Source organism: Medicago truncatula, chromosome 1 (assembly GCF_003473485.1).
Source record: "Medicago truncatula cultivar Jemalong A17 chromosome 1, MtrunA17r5.0-ANR, whole genome shotgun sequence".
NCBI lineage: Eukaryota > Viridiplantae > Streptophyta > Magnoliopsida > Fabales > Fabaceae > Medicago > Medicago truncatula.
Window position 1 is genome coordinate 16,718,194 of NC_053042.1, and position 13,588 is coordinate 16,731,781.

At 33.1% G+C, this 13,588-nt stretch overlaps 1 protein-coding gene across 3 annotated transcripts; it reads right to left on the reverse strand.

The window, feature by feature from the left end:
• Positions 1–7,245: 7,245 nt before the first annotated feature.
• Positions 7,246–12,789, reverse strand: LOC11428570 (CASP-like protein 5B3). 3 transcript variants are annotated; one of them, XR_005646397.1, is made up of 4 exons: positions 12,373–12,776; positions 10,815–10,947; positions 10,120–10,397; positions 7,246–7,332 (listed from the first exon to the last, which is right to left on the reverse strand). XR_005646397.1 is itself a non-coding variant. In XM_024781330.2 (3 exons), exons 1-3 carry the CDS (start codon positions 12,501–12,503, stop codon positions 10,203–10,205), a joined length of 411 nt encoding a protein of 136 aa, XP_024637098.1. In that variant the 5' UTR covers positions 12,504–12,789; the 3' UTR covers positions 9,725–10,202. The 3 variants fall into 3 exon arrangements, 2 of the variants coding, with proteins under 2 accessions (XP_024637098.1, XP_003590058.1); XM_024781330.2 differs by lacking the exon at positions 7,246–7,332 and having other exon boundaries at positions 9,725–10,397; positions 10,863–10,947; positions 12,373–12,789; XM_003590010.4 differs by lacking the exon at positions 7,246–7,332 and having other exon boundaries at positions 9,725–10,397.
• Between the last annotated feature and the right edge of the window lie 799 nt (positions 12,790–13,588).

Sequence of the window (13,588 nt, forward strand, 5' to 3'; positions counted from 1 at the left end):
TTAAGGGGTCTAAAATTATTATTCTCATGTTATTTTTATCATGTGTAATTCCAACTCATTAATATTTAGGATTTATGAACCCATTTGGGTTGGTCTGGTGGGAGTGTGTGCTCCTCCTTAAAGTCCCAGGTTCGAAACTCCTCATGCCAATTTGGGTGGGCTAATTTAGTTTCAAAAATAATAAATTAGGATTGATGATCTAATGGAAAGTTGTGTGTTGCACTTTACCCATCATTTTTAAATCCTTGTTATGTTCATGCGCTAATTAGTAAAGAGACTAGAGATACATGATATGTTATTAGGGCACGAATCTGAACTTGCAATACCCCTTTTCTCTTACTTTTGCTATGTTTGGAATAGCGGTCGGCAGTACCAAACACACGTCCAGACTAAAGTTAGAATTTCCAGCTTCGTAGAAATCATGTTAAAGTGGCTTTAAGGTGCGAGAATTGTGATTGAAATGCCAAACCAAATGAAAACTTAGTACCAAACACACTTTTTTTTTTCCTAACATAATTGATTCACTCTTATTCTCCCTTCCACCTATATTTTATATCCTCTCTTCCATTCTATGCCATTAAAAAAATCTACCAGCAAGCAAATCTTTTCAATAAGATAAAATAGAGAAGATTCTTTTCCATCATTATTATGGAAAGAGATGCAAATGCATTTCCATTATCTACCCACTTGGGGCAAACAGTCAAAAAGGTTATTTTAGCTATTTTCAGTTGCTTTTGTTGGATGCCTTATTCCATATGTTTTAGTGTATACAATACAAATCATTTCAATGGATGTTTTAAAGCATATTAAATTGTTGTTGTAGAATGATGCTCATCACTTACCCTTAACATCACTATGTTTGATAGTTTTTAAAGAAGAAATAGTTAGGTAATCGTGATTTAGTAGTACCCTGAAGCTTTGCTTCGGCATCAAAAGGTTCTAATTTGCCACATAATAAGGTAATTTGATTTGTTAAGAAACATATGCCTCTTGCAATACATTGAAATCTTATGTGGGTATGTTGATTGATTTGCCAATTGACTTAATATTTGCAATTGATTTTTGAGAAATGCTACATGTCCTGAAAAATGTTAACTACGGTGAAACAATTAGGTAAAAATTGATGCGGAACGGTGCATAAGTTACTTGGTGTGGGTGCATACCTGATATCGATATTTCTCCTTGTTTGGAGTACGAGCCGAGCGTTAGTTAATTGCCGTTGTAGTAAGTGAACGAACAATTTTTAAGAAAATTGTTGTTCTCACATCAAAGGAGTCTAGGAAACACCACGAAAATACCAAAATAACTTTAACTTCATGGAAATTGAGGTTAAATTTCTCATTTCATGGTGTTTCTTAACCTTTTTTTTTATCAAGTAGTCTAGTGGCTAGAGCTCCCACAATTTAATTGTGGAGAAGTGGAGTGTCCGGGATTCGTACTCCGGCTCCTGCATATAATATGCAATATTCCTACCAATTGAGTTAAGCTCACGAAGATTTCTTAACCTTATTCAAGGTGTAAACAACAATGATGAAGTTTTAAATAGTTGGCCCAAGTTGATATTGATTAGGCCCAATGTGAAAGTGTAACCCTAAAACTGGTTCAATATATAAATAAAGAATTATGCTCTCCACCCAGCACATTTTGCTCGCGTCATGCAGCCGTTTCAAATTTACCCTTGCGCTAGTTAACTAACGCAAGTGAAAAACTATGCGTTAGTTAACTAACGCTGCGCAAGTGTAAAACACTGTGTGACTTAACTCCCGCATAGTGTTAACACTTGCGCGAGTTAACTCACGCTCTACTAATATATCAGTACAACAATAAATGTTGTACTGATATGCTTTGAATGCAATATGCTCCACCAACTTCGAAATCAATAATTGCAACTCCGTCATGTCACCTCTTTCCCCCTTGCGCCATCTTGTTCGCACATTATACACTTGCTTGATAGTTGTCACACTTTCTTTGTTATTTTCCTTCAAATTGGTGAGAATATTCCGAGGCACCGTCAATTTCTTTGTCATGTCGATAACTTTTTTCTTCTCCTCCGCACTAAGTCTACCCGCAATAAGGTGTCCTTGTAACTTTTCCTCCAAGTCATGGTTGTGCATTCCACAAAGCATTACAAGCCACCAATCATTTGTATCTTTATCAAAGAAATTCCTTTCAACCTAAACGGACAATTACATTTCCTTGAGCAGATGCCTTCAAGGTTCAGTTTCTTCTTTGTCTTAGGTGGCTTGTATATCCCACTCCTTTCACATTGCATCGTTAAGTACGACCTTTTTAAAAAGGATTTATCTATACAAACACCAAATCCGGCCTTTGCCCCTTGTCGACGAACCCAAGTAAGTAACTCTTCTTGCTATCTCCATCTTGCATTTGTTGTAAAAAATAAGGCAGTGTCGCGAGCTTCACAAACAACACCGATAGGTACCTGTTTAGGTTCTTCAATTTTACCAATTCGAGCTTGAATTGGAATTTGGACTTTAAACGATTTCAAATTAACGGTTGGTTTGACATCGCCGGAACCTTCACCGGAAGCTTCATTTTTGGCCGTTTTCGGTTCAACGTCATCATCCGCAGCATTGTCAACCATCTTACTATATATCTATTGAATAAAAAAATTTACAAAGGAAGAATAAATAAATTACTTGTGGAACAAGCTAACCAAGAACAAAAGTGGCGCAAAAAATTCAAAAATCAAGAGAGCACAGTGGCGTGACTTAAGTAACGCAACACTTTAACACTTGCGTACGCATCCTTTACTACTTGCGCACCTAGCCCTATTGCCTACGAAAACCAGACGAACCAAGCCCAAAAACCAGCAAAATGAGATGAGTTTTGATGATACAATACCTTATATTTGGTGCTTGATGAGCGTAGAAACTTGCTTCCTGACGATTTGCAATGATTTGGGATGAAGATTTTGATCCAAAAAATCGCACTTTTTGGGTTTGTGAAGGTGGAGGGAAAGAAAATGGTGTTTGGAGTTTGGACTGATGGGTTTTGTACGAAAACAGTAACACTGCGTCACTTAACATTCGCTGCGTGAGTTAAGTTGCGCAGCGTTACTTAAGGTGCGCAAGGATAAATTTGGAACGGCTGTAGGGCGCGAGCAAAATGTGCAGGGTGGAGAGCAGGATTCATAAACAAACCCTATCACTCTAACTTCAGCAAAAGGAATTCAACTTCTTCTCCCACCACAGCCGCCTACTGTTTCTGCTGTGTCTTTCACCTCCTTCACTTTCTTGTTCTGAGCAGGACATGTTTGAGGGGGATTCGGTCAAGGAGAATTCTTCTCGTCAAGGAAGAGCTCTTCTTGGGCAGACACCCCTTCAACATATCCTTCGCAACATGTCCACCACTGCAACCTGTGCACCTTTGATTCATACATTTATATAAATTAATTTTCCAACATTATATTCTTATAATTTGTAAATGATTGTTTTAGTGATGGTCAATGCCTTTGAATGATACATCAACTAAAATAATTTCTCTCTTCACAAGTTTTAATGTTGTTTGTCAAAAAAAGTTTTAATGTTATTATTAAATTTATTATTGATTTTATAAATGTGAAAGATAAAATGAAGTTATAAAAACTCTTTTTTATTGTTTTTGGAACTGAACCAGAGATGTAAAAACGATATGAGGGAAATAAATTATGAGAAACTGTGAACCTGAAAAGTATTATAGATAGAACATGAGTTATTAAAAAAAGGTTAAAATATGAGAAATTGAATTTTCTTGTTGCTTTTGTTATGAATTTTTGTAAGTTTATGCATGATAAAGGTTAAATTTTGGGGAAATTGGGGTTGCATAGTTGGAATTATATTTTCCTAAAGACCCATTTTGAATTTTATTTAAATGAATTAATACAGATTTCCTCAATTTGTATTTAGTTGTGATACTTCTTGTGATTGTTGTAGGTTTTGTGATTCACTGATTTGTGCTCTATAAATTGTTGTTTTTGTCAATGTAATAGTTACACAACTTTTTAATATAAACTTACTACTTTTAATATTTCAACCAATGTTCTAAAGTCACTCGTTAAAATTCCATTAGTAATTTGATAAGAAACATATGCCTCATCAATACAACATCCATAGTAATGACTTGATATTTGCAATTGATTTTTTTCATCCACCATCTCCCAACTTTTAAATGAATGGCGTAGTGGATGAAGAAAAATGCACAATGCATTTAAAATCTCTTGAGATTGATGTTACAAAGCTTGCAAAGTGCACTAGAAATCCTTATAATATTTTTCAAAATTAGTTCAATAATTAAGATGTTACAGTTCGTTGATAACAATAAACAAAACCTGAAAACATTTTGGAATTTTTCCAAAAATGAAATGTAAATATGGGAATATTTTGCACGCTTGAAAATTTATATAAGTTTTCTTGAAAATTATATGACCAACAAAGTTTATACAAATTTTCCAGTTTGTACTAAAATATTTATTCTCTAGAAGACTTTAAAAAAATTAGAAATTTAGTTTATGACTATTTTTGGAAAAAATAGCGGATAATTGATAAGTTAACTAATAGTTTATAGCTAATGGCCAATATCTTATAACTAATATCGTATGGCTGATATTTGATAAACTATTTAAAATGTTTGAAAAAAATTAGCGTTTCAATTAACTGATAAATGTAAAATGACATAATAGATAATTTTTAATTGATATGATAAAATTTATGTAAATTGATATTTAGGTATTTAAAATTAGTGGTTCACACAAAAATAGAGGGGGTAAAGATATAAGTGTAGAGGTGCAAGACAAAATTTTCACATTATGAAAATAGTTGCCCCAAATTGAATTTAAGTAGGTCCAATGTGAAACTATAACCCTATAACTGGTTCATTATATAAACAAACCCTACTGTAACTTCAACAAAAGGCATTCAGCTTCTTGTCAATTAGAAGTATTCTTGTTCCCGGAATCTCCTTCGGTCATATCCTTCGCAACACGTCCTCCCAACCTGAGCACCTTTGATAATGAATTTTCCAAGCCTATGTTCTTCTTTTGATTTGTGAATGATTTTTCAGTGATAGTGATGCTTTGAATGATCCATCAAGTAAAACTATTTCTCTGTTCACAATTTAATGTCACTATATATATTTTTGTAATTTGAAAGATATAATAAAGATACAAATACTCTTTTTATTGTTTATGGAACTGAACCAGAAATGTAAAAAGATATATGGTGTATAAATTACGAGAAATTGTGAACCTGAAAGGTATTATATATATATATATAGGGATAAGATCAAATGACATCATGGTGTCAAATTAAATGTGAGACCAAATCTTATCCATTTAATTTGTTTAATCCAAAGGCTTAAAACAATCACTAGAACAATTAAAACGATCAAATATTTCTTCATTTGTCTTGCTATATCTTTTCTTTAATGTTTGATTTTGCATTCATGTATGAGATTAATTTCTCATATATGCCCTTCATTTCAATTTTTGAGTATTTCGCTTTCCTTGATCACTTCTGTTGCTGCCACACTTAGTTTTTTTAAATAGATATTTTGTATTAACTTTATTTGCAACAATGCTAATGTTCTTTTTTAATAACACAAGTTTTTTCCGATAAATTGGTTGAAATTTATTTATCACTTAATTTAATTTTACTATCCATCCATTTGCATTCACGGTAAAAAAATGGAGTGAGATTCAGACACTTATAACTATACAGAAATTGAGAAAATTATGTGATAAAAAAAAAAGGCAAGAAATAATATAAGTGATGATGGACGCAAGAGAAATTTTTGAAATTGAAATGAAGGGCATATGTGAGAAAATAAATTCAGACTTAAATGAAAAATATGCCATTAAAGGAAAGATAGAGAAAAAAAATCAAGAAATATTTTATTACATTAATTATTTTAGTATTTGTTTTAAGCCTTTGGATTAAACAAATGTTAAATCTTGGGAAAATTGGTGATGCATGGTTGGGTATTTATTTTCTTATAGACCCCACTTTGATTTTAAATTTAAATGAATTATTTCTTCCCAGATTTCCTCAATTTCTTCACAAAATTAGATCATGTTTTATTCACTTATTTTTTTATAAGTTTAGGAGTTACTTGCATGTGTTTGATACTATGATGTTTATGAGCTCAATACTTAGACTTCCAATTCTGTCATTGATACGATGATAGGTTTTTTAGTTTAGTAGATATTCTGAGATGCATGGTATGAGAGATATGTTTGCCAAACACCTCAATGTTTTATATTGTGTTGTGCAAATTATAATGCTAAAATGGAAGAACTTCATCGTGATTGTTGTAGCTTTTGTGATTTGAGCTACGTTTTGGAAACCTATGAGAATAGATAAACTAGTAATCATGACCTAAATAATTTAAAGGTTTAATTGCACTTTTAGTCCTCTATCTTTTCAAAAGTTGCAATTTTAGCCCCCTGACTAATTAAAATACAAAACAGTCCCCTATGTATTGGATCTTTGGTAGTTTTGGCCCCCAAGGCCACTTTTAACTTAGTCTTCGCTGACGTGGCACCCACATCCCTTAAGTGAGGTGCCACGTGTCGACAATTGTGGGTGCCACGTCAGCGAAGACTAAGTCAAAAGTGGCCTTCTGGGGTAACTAGTAAGATGTATCAAAAAAATAAGAAACAATGCGTGGTTTAAATTATTTACACCATGATTACAGGCCGCCGGAGTCCAAAAATATCCCCTTCTTGAGAAGAGAGTTATAGAACCAACATGCAGTCTGTAAGGGAGTTATCAAGAGAAAGAGAGTATGTAATAGGTTGAAACACAAATTGTGAAAAATAGCGATTTTGATCAAATTGCAATACCAGATTCATCTAACATCATCAGTCACATATATATTCATACAGTGGGAGAAGAGGGAACAAAGAAAAGTGAGTAGTAATTGTTTGCAGTAATTAATCTCAATGCCACTTACCTACCCATCTCTCCTCTACACATGCCAATGAAACTATATAGATGGATATATAGTGGTGATCATTTATCTAAACAACTGCATAAGATCCTGTGATCTGATGCAATTTGTTTCCTAAAGCATTCCAAATTCGGTTTAATTATACAAAGATAAACAAAAGTGATGATGGTGTTATATATTTGGCTCTCTTCTCTACTTTTATATGAGGATTCTTGCAACCAAAGTAACACTCATTCCATCGAATTCATCAATTTCTCTTTCCGAAGCCTATAACTAAAACACAACTGAAAAAGAAATATACCGAAAGATAACACTAACAAAAACGAACAATCAAGCAAATGAATCCCTTCATTCAGATTTGAGGAGGAAATAAACAAAGGGCCGTTGCTGAAATTCAAATTGGCATTGCTATGAGTGAGAAAATGAGGCAACTTTAAGCAGGGGTGTAAGTGAGTATGAATCAGCAGTTGCAGTGATTACCATATAGAAATATTGGTATATAGTCTAGAAGCATGAGTACATAATTGGTTTTGAATCACATTTTAACGAAACTAAACAGGCAAGTTTAAGTATGTGACTACCAAGAATAGTAAGCATAGTGATCAAATTGAGAATGCTTTGTTCATTTCTTGAAATCAAGTAAACACAGCCTTAAGAAAATGAAAAAGATAGCATGACATAAGTTTTTATTCTAAACAAGAGAGTGTGCTTAACCACTTGAAAAACAGATTGAGTAGTGCAAACAGATGGATAAGAACCACTTCAAAAACTTTTAAATTTGAAAACACCCTCTTCACAAATAACAATATTAAGCTACTACCCAATCTCGATAAAACCAAATTAACAACAAAAACGAAAAAATTGTGAAATCAACGACAAAAGAAAAAATCAAAAGATATAGGCTATGTCATGCCTTGTCACAAACTGGGATTTCGAGACGAACTCTAGTAATCAAATAACACAAACTTGATATAATAAGATGAACAAGTACAAAAACAAAATGCAAATAAACACTACTCTCATATGAGATCTTTCTTCCCATATCACATAAGGAAATAATGACAATTACTAATTTAGATAAATAAAAGATAGGACATGAAGAGGAAAAAAATACAGAATAAAGAGAATGAATAATGAAGTGTACATAGGCTCATCAGTCCAATCACCAGAAACTCGATCATTATCAGAAACATAAGCACAAACATCAGGTTCACCATCATCATGCCAGTGTGGTTTTATTTTGCATATATAGTTAGTTATTTAAATTAACCAGAAAAGAACCGAGTAAAAATGGTTTCAAATTGCTATTTATACAAGATATATTAGAATGTATTAGCATGAGTAGCACCAAGGTCAGTCATGCTACACCCTTTTAAAACCATCATAGTAAGTCATTCATTAAAGCCAAATTTCCATTTAAAAGAACTATTAATCGAACATGGATGTGATTCAAACACAAACAATGTAAGACCCTGTTCCAGAAAAATGTCCTAAACAAGTCACAGATTACTAGATTAGCATCAACATAAAATAGACAGCAAAGCTTTTAAATAAAAAAAGAACAAAATTTTCTACCTGCAGAACAAAAACAGGACAGATAAACACTGAAAAGCAGATATGAATCACTGAAATGTTAAATCTGAATGTGAACATATTTCTTAATCACGATTCTATCTGAAAAGGGGATTCCTAACTTAATATTCAATGAATCCAAAAAATTAGAATCACTACGAGTTTGACATCAGTATCAGTAAGCTAAAACATACTAAACAATTTTGTTAATGATTCTAACTATCAACAGAACATGAGAGAAATGACATTACTCATATCATATCCAGTCAAGCTCCTACTGAAATTCAAATTGGCATTGCTGAAAATGAGGCAACTTTACGTAGGGGTGTGAGAAGTGCAAACAGAAGGATGAGAAAATTTTGTCATGGATGAATTTAGCATAACCACTTGAAAAATAGATTGAGAAGTGCAAACAGAAGGATGAGAAAATTTTGTTCACATGTCACAAGTAGGATTAGCAATTTGAAAATGTTGGTCAATTTATCAGAACCACTTCAAAAACTTCTAAATTTTAAAACACCCCCTTCACAAATATCAATATTAAACTACTACCCAATCTAAATAAAACTAAATTAACAACAAAAACGGAAATAGTGAAATCAACAACAAAAATAATCAAAAGATATAGACTATGTCATGCCTTGTCAGAAAATGGGATTTCGAGACGAACTCTAGAATCAAATCACACAAACTTGGTATTAAAAGATGAAAAGTAATAAAACAAAATACAAATGCAAATAAATACTACTCTCATATGAGATATTTCTTCCCATATTAAGGAAATTTTGACAATTAGTAAGTTCGATAAATATGAGACAGGACATGAAGAAAAAGAAGCAAAGAAATATAAATAAAGAGAATGAATGATCAAGTGTAATAAGCACATCAGTCGAGGAAGCAGAAACACATCATAAGCACAAAATCAGTTCACCATCATCATGCCAGTGTGGTTTTATATTGCATATATAGTAAGTTATTCAAATTAACTAGAAAAAGAATATATATTAAAATCAAAATAGGTGCCGGGCCAAGGCACAATAGATCCAGGACTCAAGAACCCCTGTCCAAGAATACATAGCAATACCAAAATCCAAGCATGTAATGAAACTGATATATGAGGGTCAAACATAACTAACTATATAAGCCTTTTAAAGTATCTAGCAGACACTCGTCACGAAAGAGAGAGGAAAATCATCTTACAAAAACATGGACTCGGATCCTCTCCACATGCGGTAGTATGCTATCTTAGTTAGAAAGAATTTTGTTACATCGTTGCACTGTGTTGCAAAAATAACTATTTATAATATTGACAATCCAATTACATGTAAAAGATAAGGTTTGTTTAATATCATTACAACTTACAGGGCAAAATCACATATACATTTGTTTTCTTCCCATCGACAATCGGCTGCTATCTCAATTCTAGTTGAATTGAAGAAATGGAATATAAATATGAAGGTAAAGCTTTACTCTATTTCACTTCCTATATACACTCTGAAAGAATGTTGGATGGGAGAATTCTCAAAAATTGATATTTTTCTACTTCTATAACACCATATTGAACATTGGATTAATCAACCGGCAAAAAACAAATACTCTCACCTGGTAGATCAATCCAACGGCCAAGGTGCTGCTAGAGGGGATAGAAGTGGTAGAGAGGATCCGGACCCAATAATTCTGGTCTGCTATCCTGCTGCTATTAACCAAAGCATTATCAGGGATGATATTGAAATTGAGATCCAGCTCATGAAGGCAAAAGCAACAGAAATCTGGTACTTTTGGCACTCCTCTCCAAAATGGCAATGTCCCATATCATGGAAGTACAAAACTGTAAGTCCAGCTGAGGCAGAAGCTGCAGCTAGAGATATTGTTGCTGTTACCTGTGGAGTGTGGATACCAGTGGTCAAGAACCAAACTTAAGTCTTGTTTGGATAAACAACTTAATTAAGTGCTTATAGCACAAGCACGTTTGATATAAAGTGCTTATGTATAACTATAAACTATTTTTATATCAAAAGATAAAATATAGTCAAACTATTTTCATAGAAGTTATAAGCTGTTTTCATAGGCTATTTTGAAGAGCTTATGGAAATAAGCTAAAAACAACTTATGTGCATGACATAAGTTGTTTCGATAATCTCTCCAAAACAGTTTCACAAATTCTAAGGCTAGTAGAGAAACTCAAATAAACCAATCAAAACAAGCATTTGTTAAAGCGATAAGGATCATAATCAACAAGTCCTATTGCATCGATCAAACCAATTAGGAAAAGTATAAAATTTGATCCAAAGACTAACCCAATCTCCAACAACAAAGAGGCTAATCAATACGGGGTTAAGCAGAACCTTCTTTTTCAGCAAAGCATATGCATCCAACAAAGCAAGCACAAAACTCCAAATGATTTGTAAAGCCATTGACGCTATCAAGAAACTGCAAAAAAATGGAACAATTGGTATTAAGATTTTCCACATCCAACATCCAAGCATGGTTATTGGTGTATTAAAGAACAATGCAAGTTTCTTAACAAAAATTCATTGAAAAGCATGCTTTCAACGATGCCAGGGACTAAAATTAACATATATTTCAATAGAAACCAAGAAAATTGTTATTCTAGGGCTATATATCACATCCCATTCTGATTTTAACATTGATCTCCATCATTTGCAAACATCCTTCTTTATCTTGATTTAAAGCTTAATTCCCATACTTATATGTGTTTATTCTGTTTAGGACTATACTGTCAGATCTAAAGTAATTAAAATCAGACCGGACCTTAAACCTGTGTAGGCGCCGGTTCAGGGATTAAAGGTCAGACTGAGACTTTTTCTTAACCAGGACAAACTGGCAAGCCGCCGGTTTTGTCCAGTTTTCATGTTTTTTTAGTGGTTTCCTGGTTTCTAGTCCGGTTTTCTACCAAGGTGATTAATGGATTCATTTGGACTGGATGTGTGTCTGGTCCTCAGCCGGATCAGTCGGGTTTAGATTACAATGGTCAGATTAGTGACATATTTTTATGAAGTGTGTAAGGGCATACAAAAACTTAAGTTTTTTTATTTGAAAAAACAGAGACTTTATGTTTGTTTAGTCAAAGTTCTAGCATCCAACTAATGTCTAATCCATTGCAACACAATGAAGTATCATATATGAAAACATTCGCTAATAGTTGTGTTTACGAGGATTGGTTTAACCATCCAAAAAGGCCTAGTAGTGCAGCTTGTTGTTGCTCGCTTGCTTTCTATTCATGTGTAATTAATCGTTGACATATCACTAGATAAGTTCTAATAATTCACTATCAACCAAACCAATTAATGTGAATTAAGACACTTCATCTATCATGTGTAATCCATTGCAACAAAATCACACAATGTACCTAACTTGAATCAATAACAAACAATTGGAAAACACATGATATGATGATTGACGGATCTGACTTTGCTGCAGTAATGATACACCTTCCGGTCACTATTATACGCAAAACTTTATTCAATACATGATGTATTTAGTCTATATTATCACATACATCATTTATTCAATGAACAAAAAATGTGAATTTTTGCTTATAACAATGATCAGAGAGTCTATCACGCAGCGGTAGTCAATCTTAGTCATTTATTCAAGATCGGACACGATTTAAATTACACATCAACAATTCAATATTAAACGATCTCATCATTGATTTAGATCAGACAATCAAGATAAGTAACAGCGTCACACAATTACCACCAGGATGGAATCTATTTCCATGATATGAATATCAATATAAAATAAATGACTGAATTATAAAGTTTCAAAAAAATATAGAAACAAAAGCAAAATACATAGGTAAATGAGATATGAAGTGAGTTGAATAATTACCAAAATGAAGTGTAATAAAAGAAACTGGGTGTGGTAGCAATAGAAGCAATTGAACCAGTAGCAAAAATGAACTGTGACATCCTAAGAATCAAACCAAGAACAGTACCAGGTGTACCAGAGAAATTTTTCATCTTTTCTTTAACAAATCAAAGCAATCTTTAGAATCTTCAGAATGCATAGAACAAATCATAGACCATTAAATTCAGCTTTAAATCGCAGAAACTGAGTGGAAGATAAGCAAGATAAGGCAAGGAAATTGAGTTTCAGAAAGGAAAATGAATAGAGTGAAAGGAACGTTTGAGCTGAAACTGAAGGGAGAATATGAAGCAATGATTTTTTCTTTTTTTGAGTGAATATAAATGAGACTTAAAAATGGTGATATATTATTTCTAGATTGAAGTTTTAAAGTGTTTTGGATAGAGGAATGTTACGGGGGAATTCAAATATTTTAGTAGAATTTCATTAATGTTGGATGATAATTTGAAGAATTTTTAAAATGATGGAAATTCAAGTTGATCCTCTCATATTTAACTATTTTTATTGGAAGAAATATTATTAAAATTTGAACATGCACTTTGTGTCTGAGTAGGAAGTTAGGTTCTGAAGTTGTTCAGAAGCTCTTCACTGAGGTTCTGAGGAAAATGTGCTTCTGATGACATCATCATCTGAACTACTGATTCTGGACTTCTTGCTTTTGATAGCAGTGTTAGTGGAAACGTTGGAAGTTGCTTTTTAGTGACACCTGTCCCACTAACATGGCAGTTACTCTAAGAACCTCTGACGTGGTTTATTTGTATTGGTTTATAACTTAAGAGGGCAATGATGAATTTTAGCTTTGTATGCACTATCTCGCGCCCCCTGTGTCATTAATGTTGTGTTTGTTTGTGCCCTTCTGAATTGCCAACATTTTTACTAAAAACACTTAGACAAAATCACACACTTCTCACAACACTACCTACACTTTCTATTTTTGCGCCTTCTACCTAAAATATCGTCTTTTTCAAATCAATCACCTTAGAACCCTAAATCTTCATCAATCATCATGGCTTCAACAAGTTCTAGTCAAGCTACCTCCATGCAAATAGATTCTGGTGAATCTTATCAAATCGAAGGCAGAACTATGAAGATCACAGAAGATGAGTTGGTTGTTCAAGTTGAAAACCCAGTTGATTTTGATTCATTGAACCATCACAAGGTTGATCTATCAAACTATCTT

Coding starts and splice junctions, on each gene's coding strand:
- LOC11428570 (XM_003590010.4), bottom strand. CDS start 12,503: ATGAAAAATTTCTCTGGTACACCTGGTACTGTTCTTGGTTTGATTCTT. Junction 10,948..12,372: donor TTTTATTACACTTCATTTTG/GTAATTATTCAA, acceptor ATTTTTTTGCAG/TTTCTTGATAGCGTCAATGG. Junction 10,398..10,814: donor TCTTTGTTGTTGGAGATTGG/GTTAGTCTTTGG, acceptor CACACTCCACAG/GTAACAGCAACAATATCTCT.